This window comes from Mastigoproctus giganteus, chromosome 13 (genome assembly GCF_048544385.1).
Source record: "Mastigoproctus giganteus isolate SK-2022 chromosome 13, ASM4854438v1, whole genome shotgun sequence".
NCBI classification, from domain to species: Eukaryota; Metazoa; Arthropoda; class Arachnida; order Uropygi; family Thelyphonidae; genus Mastigoproctus; species Mastigoproctus giganteus.
This window is the reverse complement of record NC_143587.1, coordinates 153269901-153287663: the sequence shown is the minus strand read 5'-3', so window position 1 is coordinate 153287663 and position 17763 is coordinate 153269901. Positions and strand designations below refer to the sequence as shown.

At 37.1% G+C, this 17763-nt stretch overlaps 1 protein-coding gene across 1 annotated transcript in view; it reads left to right on the top strand.

Moving 5' to 3' along the window:
- The window catches only part of Kpc1 (Kip1 ubiquitination-promoting complex subunit 1), a 534039-nt gene that overhangs the window by 290525 nt on the left and 225751 nt on the right, over positions 1 to 17763 (top strand). The window contains exon 17 of the mRNA XM_090388154.1: positions 8623 to 8755. Coding sequence (XP_090244280.1) covers positions 8623 to 8755 — 133 coding nt within the window. The remainder of the gene's footprint in view (positions 1 to 8622; positions 8756 to 17763) is intronic.

Sequence of the window (17763 nt, the reverse complement as noted above, 5' to 3'; positions counted from 1 at the left end):
TGAGGGTGTGGAGTTCTGTTTATCCAGTACCACCATGGTTTTCCAAGATGTCATGTATAAGCAGGTCCATGGCACAGCCATGGGTTCCTCCATTAGTGCCATAGTGGCTAACTTAGCTATGGAAGAGTTGGAAGTTAGAATTTTTGAGGGTTTGGAATTTCCCATGCATAAATGGAAAAGATTTGTTGATGACACATTCACCATTATACAAAAGGGGAGGGAGGATCAGATACTTGATGTATTAATAGCTTCTCCCCTTTTATTAAATTTACTTCGTAGGTGGAAGCAGAGGGAACCCTACCATTCCTTGACGTGTTGGTTATTAGGGATGATTGTAGGCTCAAGACCAAGGTGTTTAGAAAGCCCATGTGCCGAGGTCAATATACTCATTATACCTCGGCACAAGCCAGCCAACACAAGGGTAGTGTTGTCAAGGCTAAAGCCTTGACAACACTACCCATAGATAGGGTGTGGTCCCACTGTAGCACCTCCGAAGACTGAGGTCTGCCTTGACACGAAATTATTCGTGTCACGGCAGACCTCAAGAAATGCAGCTACCCCCAGAGATTGTTGGACAGAATTATTAGAGGAGCGGAGTCCACCCGTACTGAGCCGTTCGCCCCTGTGAGCACTGCATACATTCCCTACTATCCGGGCCTTTCAGACCACATTGCACGAATAATTCAGGGGTGCCAGATACGCTGTGTGCAACTCTCGGGACAGAGGTTGTACACAGCGATATCTTGTGTCAAAGACCCCCATAACGAAAGAAGCCAACAGTGGGGTGGTATACGAAATTAAATGCCCAGATTGTGGGGTGTGTTATGTAGGTGAGACGGGGCGACGACTGAAAGTCCGTCTGGGGGAGCATATGAATGCAATAAAGTCCACAAACTATGGGAAGTCTGCCGTGGCAGAACATTTCTGGGAGAAACAACATCAAATCTCCCCGGAGGATGCTGTCATCAAGGATCATGCACAGCGGTTCTGGGACCGTAAATGGCTTGAGAGTTTACGTATTGGGGCAGCTTGCAATTCCATTAATAGAGACAAGGGTGTACGTTTACATCCCCTCTTTGAAACCGTGGTTCTTGGGCGAGATGAACGGTTTCAGCTAGCGCGCTCCTGAGCCATTTCCAGTTCCGGTGCATAAATGGGAAATTCCGGCCATATTCCCGAGGAACCATGTGATGAGTGCCGTGGATCTGCTATTTAAGAATGTGCCACACAGTAGAAATATGCTGTTGAGAAAGGAGATAGCTATCTCCAAAAGCTACAGTTCTTACGGTATTTTAACTGTTTTTATCGCTTTTATCATCATATTTTATATATTTTTTATATATATTTTTTGTATTTTATTGTAAATTAAATCAAATCAGTTTTAGACTACTATATATTTTATTTTATTTCATTTAATTTCATTTTACATGCTTGTATTTTATTTTATTTTATTGTAAATAAAGTGTTTTAGTTGCAGGATTGAAATTTGTTTATTTGAATACCGGCTGGTGTAAAGTCTAATTGTTCAATATGAATTGTCCGAGCCTTGTAGCACTATTTAGAGGGATCCATCCAGTTATATTAAAGGAGGTAGCAGCAAAGGAAGTAAGCAAACCCTTATCCATAATTATGAGAGCTTCCTCAGACTCTGGGGAGGTCTCCATGGACTGGAGGTGTGCAAATGTTTCAACAATTCACAAAGGAGGTTCAAAAGGTGGCACAAGTAACTACAGATCTGTTAGTTTAACTTGTGTTCCGGGGAAAATAATGGAATCACTGGTTAAAGAAGCATTTCAGGATCATCTAGACAAGACTGTATAGCATCAGCCAAAAAACACACAAACCCTTCTCATTTCACCCATCCACTCGCTCCAAATGTTTGTTTAGTTCTGCTTTGAATCTGTTTAAGCTATCAGCTTCTAAAACGACAGATGGAAGTTGGTTATAGCAATCAACCACCTGCTGGCTAAAGGCAAAATTCCGCACATCTATTGTAAAACTGTCTTTCCTAAATTTGAATTTATGCCCTCTCAGGCAATTATTCTGAGCAAGAGGAAGAATCCCATCAGCATTGAGCATGCTCAAACCATTAAAGGCTTTATACACTTCAGTCAGATCACCTCACTTGATGCCTAGTCTCCAGAAACTGTAATCTGCAAAACTTAAGCCTTTCTTCATAAGAGCAACACTTCATTCCATTCACTAATCTTGTTGTAATTCTCTGTACTCGTTCCAAGAGGTCTACATTCTTCTTAAAATGAGCCCTCCAGACCTGTATACAGTACTCAAGGTGTGGCCTGACCATTGTATTATACAAGGGATAATCACCTCTTTATCCCTGCTAGAAAAATTCCAGTATATCATTGACAAGACACCATGAGCTACTCTTGCAGACTGTCTGCACTGCTCAGAAAACTTCATATCTGCCTGCACAGTTACTCCCAGTTGCTTTTCATTCTCTACCACTGTTAGTGTAGTACCACACAGTTGAGATGTTACTCTGGGGTTACTACTTCCCATATGCAGTACTTTACATTTGTCAATGTTAAACTTTGCTACCTCTCAGCCCATCTGCTCAACTTTTCTAGATCCATTTTCAGCAGCGCAATGTTTTTAGTGTCATTAACAACCCTACCAACCTTCGTATCGTCTGCAAACTTAGACATTAAACCTGATATACCATCATCAATATAATTAATGAATACAGAAAACAACAATGGACCCAACACTGAACCTTGGGGGACTCCACTAATAACACTAGTCCACGAAATGCAGTGTCCATTGAGATATGGTATTACACACATAAGGAATTCCTTATTCCTTATGTGTGTAACACCATAGATAAGGAATGCACAATTGGAATTTGGGGAGGACAATGTGTACAGACAGAATAGAAGGGGAGGAGGGATGATGCTGTTAGTTAAGAAACACATAAAATCTGCGGAAGTGTATCTAGTTGACAGGGTTGGGCAGTGCAGTGTTGAGTCAGTTTGGTGTGACATAAGCACTGGGAAAGCAAAAATGAGAATAGGATTGTGTTATAGGCTTAATGACTGAGATGGGTACAATGAATAACTTTACAGAGAAATAGAGTGGGCCAGTAAATCAGGTTATATAATAATGTTGAATTTTAACTTCCCAGATATATACTGGAACTTGTGGTTTGGTCACTCACACACTAGCAATACTTTTGTGGATTTATTGGATGATTTGTTTTCTTCAGCAGCAGCATGTTCAAGAGGCAACCAGAGGGAGTAATAAATACTCTTGATCTGATTATCATCAGTGATTCTTCATGCATTAAGAATCTGCAGATAAAGAAACCACTAGATGGTAGTGATCACAGTGTACTAATGTGGGAATTCCTTAAAGATGTAACTACCATCAGAGATTTTTTAAATTCTGTACAGTGGGGCCAACTGATGATGTTACAAACGGCAAATTCTAAATGGGAAGCATTCAAGAAATTAATCTTGGAATCTACTAGGCTTTTCAGTATTTCAACGGAGAAATACTGTTCAAGATTCAGGCCAAAATGGATGTCAGATGAACTAATGAGACTCATGGCAGAGTAGAAAAATGCATGGGAAGTATATAAATTATCAGGAGACACAGATGCCTATTGTAGATATAAGATAGTCTGTAATCAAGTCACAAAGGACGTTAGGCAAGAAAAGGCAGATTACAAGAAATCTTTGACAAAGGATGCAAAGAAAAACAGTAAAGACTTCTTTACTTATGTAAACTCTAGATGGAAAGGGATGAATCAGATTGGCCCACTTGACATTGATGGTTCGATTGTTGTTGAACCTGCTGAGGTTGCTGACAAACTAAATGAGCAGTATTTTGCCTCTACATTCACGCATGAGGAAGTCTGCAGGGAAATGGATGGAAGCTTATCAAACTCTGGAAAGGAGCTAAATAATTTTGTAATAAATGAGAGCAAACTGAACGCAAAATTGTTGAAATTGAACATAAGAAAGGCACCTAGGGTGGATGAGATCTATCCAGTTGTATTAAAGGACGTAACAAAGGAAGTAATAAAATCCTTACCCCTAATTACTAAAGCTTCCTTGGACTCAGGGGGAAGGTATGGACTGGAGATGTACAAATGTGTCCCCAGTTCACAAAGGAGGATCAAAAGGCAAAACAATTAATTACAGACTTGTCAGTTTAACTTCTGTTCCAGGGAAAATAATGGAGTCATTGGTTAAAGAAGCAATGCAAGATCATCTAGACAAGACTGCAGTTGTAGTTGACACAGCATAGGTTTGTTTAGGGGAAGTCTTGTTTGGCAAATTTGATTAGATACTGTGATGTGGTCACAAAGGAACTGGATGCAAAAAATAATTTTGATATCATATACTTGGATTTTAGGAAAGCTTTTGATACTATTGCACATGGACTTCTGTACAAATTGAAGCAGTATGGGATTAAGGGCAAGTTACTACAATGGATAAAAGGATGGTTGAGTGGGAGAAGACAGAGAGTGTTAATCAATGGACACTGCTCTTTGTGGACAATGTTATTAGTGGAGACCCCCCCCAGGGTTCGGTATTTGGCCCATTGTTGTTTTCTGTATTTATTTATGAAGGCATATCAGGGTTAATGTCCAAGTTTGCATACACTATGAAGGTTGGCTGGGTTGTTAATGACAGTAATGATAGCACACTACTGCAGCAGAATCTAGAAAAGTTAGGCAGATGGGCTGAGCAACTGAAGTTTAACATTAACAAATGCAAAGTATCATATGGGTAGCAGTAACCCAAGAGAAACGTACGAACTATGTGAAATTACACTCAGGGTAGTGGAGAATGAAAAGAACCTGGAGTTAATTGTGCAATCAAATATGAAGTGTTCTGAACAGTGCAGACAGGCTGCAAGAGTAGCTCATGGTGTCTTGTCAGTGATATATCAGAATTTTGATAGCAGGAATAAGAAGGTGATTGTCCCACCACTATTTCAGTATAATGTATACTAACATAGTCCATATATGCAATATATATAAACAATGCATGGTTTTATCATAAATATAGTGTCTATAAAGATGGAAATGAAAAGTACACAAATTGCATGAAATAAGAGCGGTTTAAAGGAAAGTAGAAACTGGAAGTAAAGTAGTGGTGAAAAAGTTCAAATATACAGTAATGTAATATGATCATAAAAGTGTAGCCAAACAAATGGTATAGGGAATGGTAAAATTCTTGAAGATGGGGAAGGGGAGAAAAAGATGATCAAAAGAAGGCGAAAATAGCAATTTTCATTGCTCCTACTATCCTACTTTCCTGCTCCTACTATCCTGCATCCTATCACTATTTTCACCTTCTTTTGATCATCTTTTTCTCCCCTTCCCCATCCTCAAGAATTTTACCATTCCCTATGCCAGGAGTGGCCAACAAGTCGATCACTGCTTTAATTTCGGTTGATCACGATGAATTTTAAATATATATAAAAAAATAGATTGGTCAAAATCTAAATATTATTATTATGCTCTCCACTGCATATGCTAATTACAAATCTGTTGAACTATGTAACTACTCTTTTTGCCATGCAGCCACTAGGCTTGTCTAATGAAAATTCACGCAGTTACGTGGTGGAGAGCATAGTGTATGTGTCGAATTCTTATTTAGCTTACTTAATATTAATAACTGGACAGTACTTATACGTTAATTTAATAACCTTTGATTTAAAATGAATACTATGAAAAAGAGCAAAACGTATCATTTTCGAGTGGGAACTAGTATACTTTGTTTTTTTGTAATGATAAAAGAAAAATGCTGTTGTTTTATTTGCAATGCTTCCGTGGCTATACCCAAAAAAAGGAAATTTAGGAAGGCATTTCAACGCACTGATTAGTAGTATATTTTAATATAAATATCAATTTTTGATAATGCCTAAGGATCTCAAAGACAAAAAAATCCGATCATTTTGCAAATATGCGAGATCATTTGCAAAAAAAATCCTGTTTTTGAATTTTATAGTGAGAAATATGTTTCCCAAATTGAGAAAGTTGTGTATGATTTTGAAACCAGATTCAGTGATTTTAAAACAATTGAAGACATTGTCAATATATTTCTTATCCGTTTAATGTCGAATTAGATACAAAAAACAAATTGCAAAAAAATCGATGAGATTTTTCAAATGGAGAAAATATTACTTGAAAATGAAATTATATTACATTGCAAAACGTATCTTCCTAAAAGCCAGATCATCAGAAGAAGACTTTTGGAAATATGTTTGCCGAGAAAAGTACCCAAATGTAAAAAAAATGCAGTGAACTTTTAAATTCCTCTTTTGATTCTACATATCTCTGCGAATCGGGCTTTTCGTATTTGAAACAAACGACGATGAAGAATCGCTATTCTCTTACGGATACAGAAGATTTTTTACGGTTGGCCTTATCACGGTATATGCCCGATTTTGAAAGCTTGGCAGATGACAGGAAGACACAAACTTCGCATAAATTAAAATTTTAAATACGTGTGAATTTAAAATAAAATTTTGAATTGTATTTAATTTTAAAATTTATAAACAAAATTTTTCAATATGTGTTGATTAACTTTTTTAACCATGTGCAATGAAATTCTTGATATGGTAGATCATGGCACATTTTGAAGAAAAAAAGTAGGTTGCATCACAAATTAAGTTGGCTACCCCTGCCCTATACCATTTGCGTGGCTACACTTTTATGATCATATTACATTACTGTATATTTGAATTATATTTTACATGATTTTTTAACCACATTAAATAACTATTTTACCCTTACCGCATGATACACACTTGTATATTTGTATTATTTTTTACATTAAATTTTACATTACATTATTAACTTAATTTTTACACTGCATAGGGACTACCTTGTCCGATAGAATTAAGATAGCGGCTGCATATTTGCCTCCCCTCTTTTTTGTACTATAGGCAAGTTTGGAAATGCAGTGCCTGATACATGGTCAGGAGTAGCCCCCTGATGAAATGCCTGGCCATGTATAATTTTTTCGTTTACTTTATTCATGTTTTGCATATTTGCCATCCCTTTATTCAACCTCTTTCTAAAATTGCCCACCCATATCTGAATACAGTATTATTTATTTGTACAGTTAATTTTTATTTTTGAATGTATTGTCGTTGTGGAAGTTGATAGCTTAAATAAATTCAAGGAGGAACTGGACAAACATTTAGAGGGAATGGTTGTGTGAATTAATTTTTTTTTTTGGCTGATGCTACATAAGCTCATATGCTTGCTTTCTTGCCTCACATATCTCTATTACTATTTTGACCAGAGAGTCATTATGCAAAATGAAGCAACTGCAGGTGAACTACAGCACGTGCGTGGGTCGGAAAACAGTATATAAAACACCTGATCCTGACTCCGTTAATCAGTGTTACTCTTGTTCTTCAGATGGGAAAGCAGCAGACTTAAGCGGGTTTGACAAAGGCCAAATTATAATGGCCAGGCGACTGGGTCAGAGCATATCTGAAACGGCATGGCTGGTGGAGTGCTCACCATCAGCTGTAGTTAGTACCTACCAAAAATGGTCCGAGGAGGACAAACCCACGAACCTCCGTTGAGGTGTTGGATGACCACAGCTCAATGCTTGAGGTGAGCGAAGGCTCTCCCGGATGGTACGTGGTAACAGAATGGCTACTGTGGCTCAACTCGCCAGTAATTGGAATGCTGGTGACAGGAGTAATGACAGGTGTGATGAAAACAAGCCAGTGGTGGTGTCATGCTTTGGGTGATTTTCTGCTGGGATACCCTGGGTCCTGTCATCCATGTGTTGGGCACTCTGACATCTACCACCTACCTAAACATCATTGCTGACCAGGTACACCCTTTCATGGCAACGGTCTTTCCCTCTGGCGGTGCCGTCTTTCAGCAGGATAATGCGCCATGCCACACCACCTGGATTGTTCAGGTTCTTGGAACATGAGGAAGTCTTCTAGGTATTGCCCTGGCCTCCAAATTCCCCAGACATCAGTTCCATCGAGCATCTGTTGTTTGTGTTGGAACAGCAACTCCGATCTGAGGTGTCTCAACCACGGATCTTACAGGAGTTAAAGGATCTGCCGGTTACGTGTTGGCACCAGATACCATAAGACTCATTTAGAAATCTTGTAGCATCCATGCCTCACCGGGTACAAGCTGTTTTGGCTGCATGTGGAGGACCAACGTTATTTAGGTAGGTGATCATAATGTTTTGACTCATCGGTGTATATTGATGATACATTTCCATACTTGTGAAACTTTGGAACAAACTTAGCAAGACAGTAGCTAAATAATCTGTGTAGGTTGTATGTGATAATGTATTTCCATTTTTGGGTAATCTTTGAGGGTCATCTTTGACTTAATGTATTAAGTTAAATGTGTCAAAATAAGCATTTTAGTTGTCAGTTATTAGTTTAGGTATAAAAATGTAACAACTACACAAGAATATGACATATTAGATGTAAACTTTTTATAATTTGATTTCCATATTTCAGATAAAATCATAGCTATATTATATCACTGAATTTAAATATTATCTTCTCTTTGTGTTTATATGAATTTAAGTTCAATATATTCAATATTCAAGGGAAAAAGGGAAGGAAGAGATACATGCATAATTAAATAATTTTCAGGTGCCTGCAGTACACTTATGTCCTTTGCCTGTGGCCCTTGCTTTCTTTCATCGATTAGTCTCTTTGTTACACTTCTGTGTTCAGGAAATGTGTATCTTACATCCTGAAGAGGGTACCTTGATTACAAAGGCTAGTAAGTTCTCCACTTTTTTTTTTTTTTTTCATTATGTTGATATTTATTATAATTTTTTTTCATATCAAATTATACCCTTTTTATTTATACCTCCATATAAATAAAAAGGGGATTTAAAAATGAGTTATTAGCTTTTGCATTGTAGTTATATTAGTTCAGTATTAGTATTGGCCAAATGATGCAAGAAATTAAAGCTTTGCAAAATAAAAGCCAAAAAAAAAAAAAAAGAAAAAAAAGAATTACCTATTGATTTTATAATCTATCCATTTCCTCAACATTAGTGTGGAAATTTTGGCTGAATGTTCTGTAATTAGACAGATTAAATAAATAGTAGTAGTAGTAGTAGTGGCATGTGATGCAAGAAAGCAAGTGTATGAGCTTATGCAGCATCAGCCAAAAAAAAAAAATAAATAATAAAAAAAAAAAAAAAAAAATCACACTATTCCTCCAAATGCCTTTCCAGTTCCTCCTTAAATTTATTTAACCTATCAACTTCCACAACGACAGATGGAGGTTTGTTCCAGCAATTAACCACTCGCTGGCTAAAGGCAAATTTCTGCACATCTATTCTACCTCTGTCTTTTCTTAATTTGATCTACATCTGTCTTTTTTTACATCTGTCTTTTCTTAATTAACCACTCGCTGGCTAAAGGCAAATTTCTGCACATCTATTTTACATCTGTCTTTTCTTAATTTGAATTTATGCCCCCTTAGGTTCGTAATCTGAACAAGTGGAAGGATCCCATCAGAATTCAGCATGCTCAACCCATTCAAGGCCTTATACACCTCAATAAGATCACCGCGCAGATGCCTAGTCTCCAGCTACTGCAATTTGCAGAACTTAAGCCTCTCTTGGTAAGAAGATCCCTTCATTCCCCTCACCAATCTTGTTGCCCTTCATCTACATCTTCCTAAAATGAAGCCTCCAGACCTGTACACAGGTCTGGAGGCCTGCGTACAGGTTCATTGTGTGGATGTTGTTCCACAATACAATCAGTTGCATTCTGGCTGAACATGCATTTGGAAATCTAATATGTAGCCATTGTTTTTTATGTCCCCTTTTGATATGCACAAGGAGGCATAAAAAAAGTATTGTTACAGAACATATTTGTTGTTCCTAAAATGAAGTTTCCAAATTTGTAGGCAGTAGTCAAGATTTGGCCTAACTCTTTATATAGTGGAATAATCACCTATTTTTCCCTGCTGGCAAAATGTATCATTGACAAAGTTGTTCTAGCAGTCCATTTGCACTGCTCAGGTTGGATTTCATTTTGGACTCTACAATTACCCATAGACGTTTTTCATACTCCACTACCTGGAGTTTGGCATCACCAATAAGTTATGTTATTGACAAATGCAAAGTACTGCATATGGGTAGAAGTAACCCCAGAGTTCCTCTGGGGTGGTGCTACACTTAGGGTTTTAGAAAATGAAAAATACCTGGGAGTGATTGTGCAATCAGATATGAAGTTTTCTGAGACAGAGCAGGTCATGGGGTATTGTCAATCACATACAGGAATTTTGCTAGCAGGGAAAAGGAGGTGATTATCCCTTTGTATAAGGCAATGGTCAGGCCACGCATTGAGTACTGCGTACAGGTCTGGAGGCTGCCTCATTTTAGGAAGGATGTAGATTTGCTTGAGCGTGTAGAGAAAAGCGCAACAAGATTGGTGAGGGGAGTGAAGGGATCCTCTTACCAAGAGAGGCTTAAGTTCTGCCAATTGCAGCAGATGGAAACTAGGCACTGCAAGCTGATCTGATTGAGGTGTATAAGGCCTTGAATGGGTTGAGCACACTGAATTCTGATGGGATTCTTTTGCTTGCTCAGATTACGAATCTGACAAGGCATATATTCAAATAGAGGAAAGACAGTTGTAGAATAGATGTGCGGAAATTTGCCTTTAGCCAGCAGGTGTGGTTAATTGCTGGAACAAACTTCCATCTATCGTGAAAGTTGATAGCTTAAATAAATTCAAGGAGGAACTGGACAAACTTATAGAGGGAATGCTTGTGTAAAATTGTTTTTTTTTTTTTTTTTTTGGCTGATGCTACATAAGCTCATATGCTTGCTTTCTTGCATCACATGCCTCTATTACTACTACTACTACTATTCTGGGATTGTTGCTCAGCTAATAAATGCAGTACCTTGCATTTATTAGTGTTAAACCGCAGTTGCCATTTTTCAGTTCCTCTGCTTCATTTCATCTATATCTTGAAGTTGCATACTGTGCTTAACATCATTAACCACTATGCTCTTCTTTGTATCATCAACAAACCTAAATATCAAACTTGAATTACTTGCATCAGTATCATTAACAAATATTAACACTGAATCCTCTAGTATTACTCATAACATTAGTCTGTGAAGAGCAGTAGCGAATTAACTGTGTTGTAAACTGCTTTATCCATTATCCACAACAGTAAATAATTTGCACTTGATGCTATTTAATATGGCATTAGTGCAATTTTTATAATTTACAATTATAGTGCAATTTATAAAATTATTATTCGTGTGGAGCACTCCACACAAACAATTATTACATCCAGTTCCTTCATGTTGACTTCATAATAGCTAATCAGATTGGTCAGAGGTCATAGATTATCGTCTTTTAACAGATTAACATAATTGTATGCTACAATTGCCTTATAACCCCATTCCTATCAATATAAGATTAATAATAAGTTATGTTTTAGTTGTAGAAAGAAGCTGCTTTGTTGCATTAGGTAGTAATGGATTTTTTAAAATTTTTACTCTGGAATTTTGATTTAATCTCAGTATCCATTCTGTATACCAAAATGTTAATGCACACAGCGAGTGTTAATTTTCTCCTATCTGTTACATGTGTATGATTGATAATAATGTTCTTGAATTTCTACTTTAAAGGAAATCTTAAGGTTTATTTTTAAGTGCAAATGAAAGAAATGTTGATCAGTGTAGTTTTTTTGATTTATGTAGACTACGAAGTGTAGTCTGTAAGGGAGGCAGTTTGACTTCATTATAGATAGAAATTCTTCACTTGCAAGTCAGAGAACATGTTAATACACAGATGCTCTGAAATTTTTAAAAAAACATGCACTTATAGTTAATGTGGTATTTCTCCTTAATGACACTTTATAAACCAAGAAAAGTGTGTAGAATTCAATCTTGGGTCTGTAGAATTCAATCTTGGGTGTGTAAATTGTCTCTAGGTGGCTCTTTTTTTGTTGTTCTGTAGTATAAAACTTGAAAGTGATTTAAAAAAAAAAAAAAAGCAATAAAATATTTAATGTTTTGATGATTCACTGGTTGGGGAATAGCAGTTGTTATTTTTTGTATTTTCTTAATAATGTGTTTAGCCTTTCATGTGCTGCCTTTTTTTGTCACTTTTTACTGCTGTTCACTTTGAGTTAAGCTGGGTGGGCCTGTGAAGCAATGTAATATCATTTACCTTACTCCATTGTGTCTGGCCAAACACAGTTTATGATGTCATGAAATGCTGTTTTTCATCACAGAGGAATGTTTTTCGCTACTTAAAAAGTTTGTCAGCATATACAGTTATTATTAAGGAAAATTAGAGAAATTCGTGTAGAGTTTTTGGCTGTGAAAAATGGAGTAGGAACATGTTATAGACTGTGATGAGTATTCTGAACAACTGTACAGAGAAATAGAGTGGGCTGGTAAATCAGAATGTCTTATAATAGGGATTTCAAAAATTTCCAGATATTGACTGGAACTTGTAAGATGGTCACTCATACTAGCAAGACTTTTCTGGATGTATCAGCATTAATAGAGACATATGATGTAAGAAAGCATCATATGCCTCTGTATGTATTGGTTGACTGGTTTCAAGAACACCATGTTAGAGAAGCAGTAAGAGAGAGTAATACTGTTAATTTGATTATCAGCAATGATTCTTCATGCATTAAATAAAAGAACCAATAGGTGGCAGTGATCACAGTATATCAATATGGGATTTACTTAATGATGTAACTACTATCAAGGGTAAGGGTTTTTGCTTTTTTAAAGGAGAATACAGTGGTCTCAGACAGTTTTTAAATTCTATACAATGGGATCATCTAATGTTGTTACCAACAGCAAATTCTAAATGGAAAGCATTCAGAAAAATAATTATAGAAGGCTTTTCATACCAACCAAGAAATACTGTTCAAGACTTAGACCTAAATAGATATCAAATGAACTATTGTGATACATGGCAGAGAAGAAAAATGCATGAGATGCATATAAATTATCATGTCATACAGAAGCCTATAGTAGATATAAAGTAGCCTGCAATCAAGTCACAAAGGAAGTTAGACAAGCCAAGGCAGATTATGAGAAGTCTCTGGCAAAGAATGCCAAGAAAAGTAGCAAAGACTTCTTTACTTATATTAACAGAAAAAGAAAGGGGTTCAACCATATTGGGCCACTTTGATGTCAATGAGTTAACTGTTGATGGACATGCTCAGGTTGCTGAAAGGCTGAAAGGCTACATATGGGAAACAGCAACCCCAGAGCAACGTATCAACTCTGTGGTACTACACTGGCAGTGGTAGAGAATGAAAAGGACCTGGGGGTAATTGTGCAGGCAGATATGAAGTTCTCTGAGCTGCAGACAGGCTGCAAGAGTAGCTCATGGTGTCTTATCAGTGATATACAGGAATTTTTCTAGCAGGAATAGGGAGGTGATTATTCCCTTTTATAAGGCAATGGTCAGGCCGCACCTTGAGTACTGTGTACAGGTCTGGAGGCCTCATTTCAAGAAGGATGTAGAGCTGCTGGAACGAGTACAGAGAAGGGCAACAAGGTTAGTGAATGCAACAAAGGGTTGCTCTTACGAAGAAAAGCTTAAGTTTTGCAAATTACAGTGTCTGGAGACTAGGCACCAGCGAGGTGATCTGATAGAGGTGTACAAAGCCTTGAATGGTTTGAGCATGCTCAATGCTGATGGGATACTGCCTCTTGCTCAGAATGATCAACTGAGAGGGCATAAATTCAAATTGAGGAAAGACAGATGTAGGATAGATGTGCGGAAATTTGCCTTTAGCCAGCGGGTAGGTATTGGTGGAACAGACTTCCATCCCTTCTTGTGGAAGTTGATAGCCTAAATAAATTAAAGGCTCAGCTGGACAGGTATTTCGAACAAACGGTGGGGGTGAAGTGGAAGGTTTTTTTTTTTTTTTTGTTGGCTGATGCTGCATAAGCTTGCTTTCTTGCATCATATGCCTCTACTAATGCTAATGCTCAGGTTGCTGAAAGGCTGAATTGGTATTTTGCATCTACTTTCACATATGAGGAATTCTTTAGGAAGAGGATGTCAGAAGTTTATCAAACTCTAACAGGGAGCTAAATGATTTTGTAACAAATGAGAGGAAATTGAAAGAGAAAATTTAAAGAGAAATAAGGAATTGAAAGAGAAAATTTAATGAGAAAGAGGGAATTGAAAGTGAAAAAAAAGGCATCAAGGGTGGATGGAATCTATCCAATATATTGAGGGAGGTAGGAGGTAGCAAAAGTGATAAGCAAAATTGAGCCATAAATTATGTGAGAGCATCTTTGGGAGTTCCCTGTGCAAATGTATCCAAATTCCCAAAGGGGTATCAAAGGGGGAAATGAATAATTACAGAATCTGTTAGCTTAACTTCTCTTCCAGGGAAAATAGCAGAGTTGGTTAAAGAAATAATGCAGGGCCATCTAGATAGGAGTGCAGTTATACTTCAGTCACAGCATGGGTTTGTTAAGGAGAGATCTTGTCTGACCAGTTTGATTGGATACTATAATGCAGTAACAAAGGAACTGGTTGCAAAAAATAATTTTGTTATCACAGGAAAACTTTTAATACTGTTGCACATAAAAGACTTCTGTACGAATTGGAGCAGTTTGGCAATAAGGGAAAGTTATTGCTATGAATAAAGCAGTTAAGTTGGAGAAGGCAGAGAATGGTTATCAATGGACATTGCTCTTCATGGACTAATGTTATTAGTGGAGTCCCATTGTTGTTTTCTGTATTTATTAATGCTATTGATGAGGGGTATATCAGGCTTAATGTCTAAGTTTGCAGATGATAGAAAGTTGTCATGGTGGTTAATGACAGTAATAGATGTATGCTGCTGCAATAAGTTCTAGAAAATTTAGGCAGATGGGTTGAGAAATGGCAACTGAAGTTAAACATTGACAAATGCAAGTTATTGCATATGGGTAGTAATAATCCTAGAGTAATGTATCAGCTCTGTGGTATTACACTCTGGATAGTGGAATATATAAAGGTACCTAGAGCAGTATGCATCTAGGTTGCCAGGACAGCTCATGGGTTTTTTTAAATGATAAAATGGAATTTTGCTAGCAGGGAAATGGAGGTGATTATCCCATTGTATATTTTCCCATTTCCATGCAGTAATGGTCATGTCTCATTTTAAGAAGCACGTATAGCTGCTGGAATGGGTAAAGATTGGTGAAGAGAACAAAGGGGTTCTCTTACCAAGAAACACTTCAGTTCTACAAATTACAGTGTCTGGAGACTAAGCATCTGCGAGGTGATCTGATTGAGGTGTTTGATGCTTTCGATGGCTTGAGCAAACTCAATGCTGATAGGATTCTTCCCATTGCTCAGACTATGCATATGAGAGCACATACATTAAAATTGAGGCTGATTGCAGAATAGATGTGCGGAAGTTTTCTTTCAGCCAGTGGGTGGTTGAACAGGCTTCTATTCTTTGTTGTGGAAGTGAATAGTTTGAATAAGGAAGAACTAGACAAACTATTGGAAGGGATTGATAGGTAAAAATGGGAATTTCATTTTATTTTTTATTATTGTTATTATTATTATTTTTGGCTGATGCTGTATAAGCTTGCTTTCTTGCATCATTTGCCACTGTTAATTCTAATATTAATATATAGTTGTCCCCTGCTGTAGTCGTGCTTCACTCATTGCTTGTTCACTGTAGTGTTTTGTATTTTTTTAATATCCTCCCTCAGAGTTGTGCTCTTTACCCCTGTAACATCACTATTCATTAAAATCCTTGGGAAGGGTACCCATTAAGAGATGAATTAGAATTTTTTAATGTCCTTCAATTCCATTTTCCAATCGAATGCACTTCATAGTGTTTACCTTCGAAACAGAGTACTTTAATTTAAATTGACTTTTAACCAATAACTAAATAAAGAGAATATGTCTGGATTGCTAGCCAGACTTGAAACACTGCAAGACATTTAAACTTTATGACAAGGATAAACTTTGAAAGCTGTCTGTTTATTGCCCCAAAAGTTATTTTTTTGGGTCCGCAATTAATTTTCATTTTTGTGACAGTTTTTTTAGCTATTTGTACTGGCTGAAGTTTCCTGGGTCCACTTCTGCAAAACTCTGTGGTCATATTGCACCATTTTTTGAATACTACAAAAATATACACTTTATGCACCCTCAAACCCAGTGGTGTAATGGAAAAGGAAGTGCCTGCTCAGCAGTTTTAATTAATTGGAGTTTACTTAAGGTCTTGTTTATAAAACTTCTCTTTTCCTAAAGGAAACTGTCATTTTCCTTGACCTCAAAGAGATCAAGAGATTAAATCAGTGCTAATAACACAAAGAGGATAAAAAGCTATTGGAAAAGATTTTCATTAGAAACTAATTTGGACTTTCTAAAAAAAAGGCTAGATTGGGTGGTGGGGGGGGAACTTTAGTGCTATTTCTTTATTCAGTTTAACATTATCATTAAAATTAACAGTATCACAAGTTATTGTAAATGTAAATACAGTATACATATAAGGTTCTGTAATTTTAAGGTAAGTTTTATTGCCTCATTTATGTATTTAAAGTTTATAGTTTAATGTTTCTGCTACATTTAATACATTATTATTCTTATTATTATTATTATTAGTAGTAGCAGCATATGATACAAGAAACCAAGCTTATGAAGAATCAGCCAAAAAAAACAAACTTTCCATGTAATCTGCACATCTCCTCCAGTAATTTGTCCACTTCTTCCTTGAATTTGTTCAAACTACTCACTTCTAAAACAACAACAGATAGAAGTTTTTCCAACAGTCAACCACCCATTAGCTGAAGACAAACCTCCACACATCTACCCTGAAACTATCCTTTCTGAAATTGAATTTATGCCCCCTTGTGTGTAGTCTGAGCAAGAGGAATAATGCCATCAGCTTTAGCCATACTCAATCCTTTCAAAGCCTTAAATTAAACATCTCAATCAATTCACAGGTGCCTGTTCTCCAGGTGCTGCAGTTTATAGAATTGAAGCCTTTCTTGTTAAAATTACCCTTTTGTTCCCGTCACCAGTCTCATTACCCTTCTCTGCACCTGTTCCAGTAGATCTACATCCCTAAAATGAGGCTTCCAGACCTGAATGCAGTACTCAATGTGCAGCCTAACCATTACCATGTACAATGAGATAATCACTTACTTATTCCTGCTAGACGTTCCCATGTATCATTGACAGAACCTCATGAGTTGTCTTGGCATCCTTTCTGCATTTCTCAGAGAACTTATATCTGACTGCACAATTACCCTAAAGGTTGTTTTCACTTTCCACTCCCCTGAGTATAGTACCACACAGTTGTTACATTAATTTGGGATTACTTCTGTCCATCTTCAGCACCTTGCACTTGTCAATGTTAAACTTCCTCTGCCATTTTTCAGATAATAAGCAACTGCCATTTGCCTTATTACCTTCAATACTGTCATTAATTACCCTGCCAACCAATATATTATCTGCAAAATTAGACATTAAGCCTGATATACCTTCATCAGGAGGTGCCTCCGTAGCCAGGTGGGCGGGAGCAGCAGTGCGTAGCATACGCTTCTTGATTAGACTGGGCTTCGAGCCCGTGACCACCAAATACGGAGTATGCGGAAGGTCAGGAAATGATCACCGCATATCCCCGTAGCAATATGGCCTTAGTTGCTAATGCTCCTAAAAACAAATAACAACAACCTTCATCAGTACCATTAATAAATATCAAAAACAACAGCGGGTCCAGCACTCTACACTGGGGGACTCCACTAATAACATTAGTCC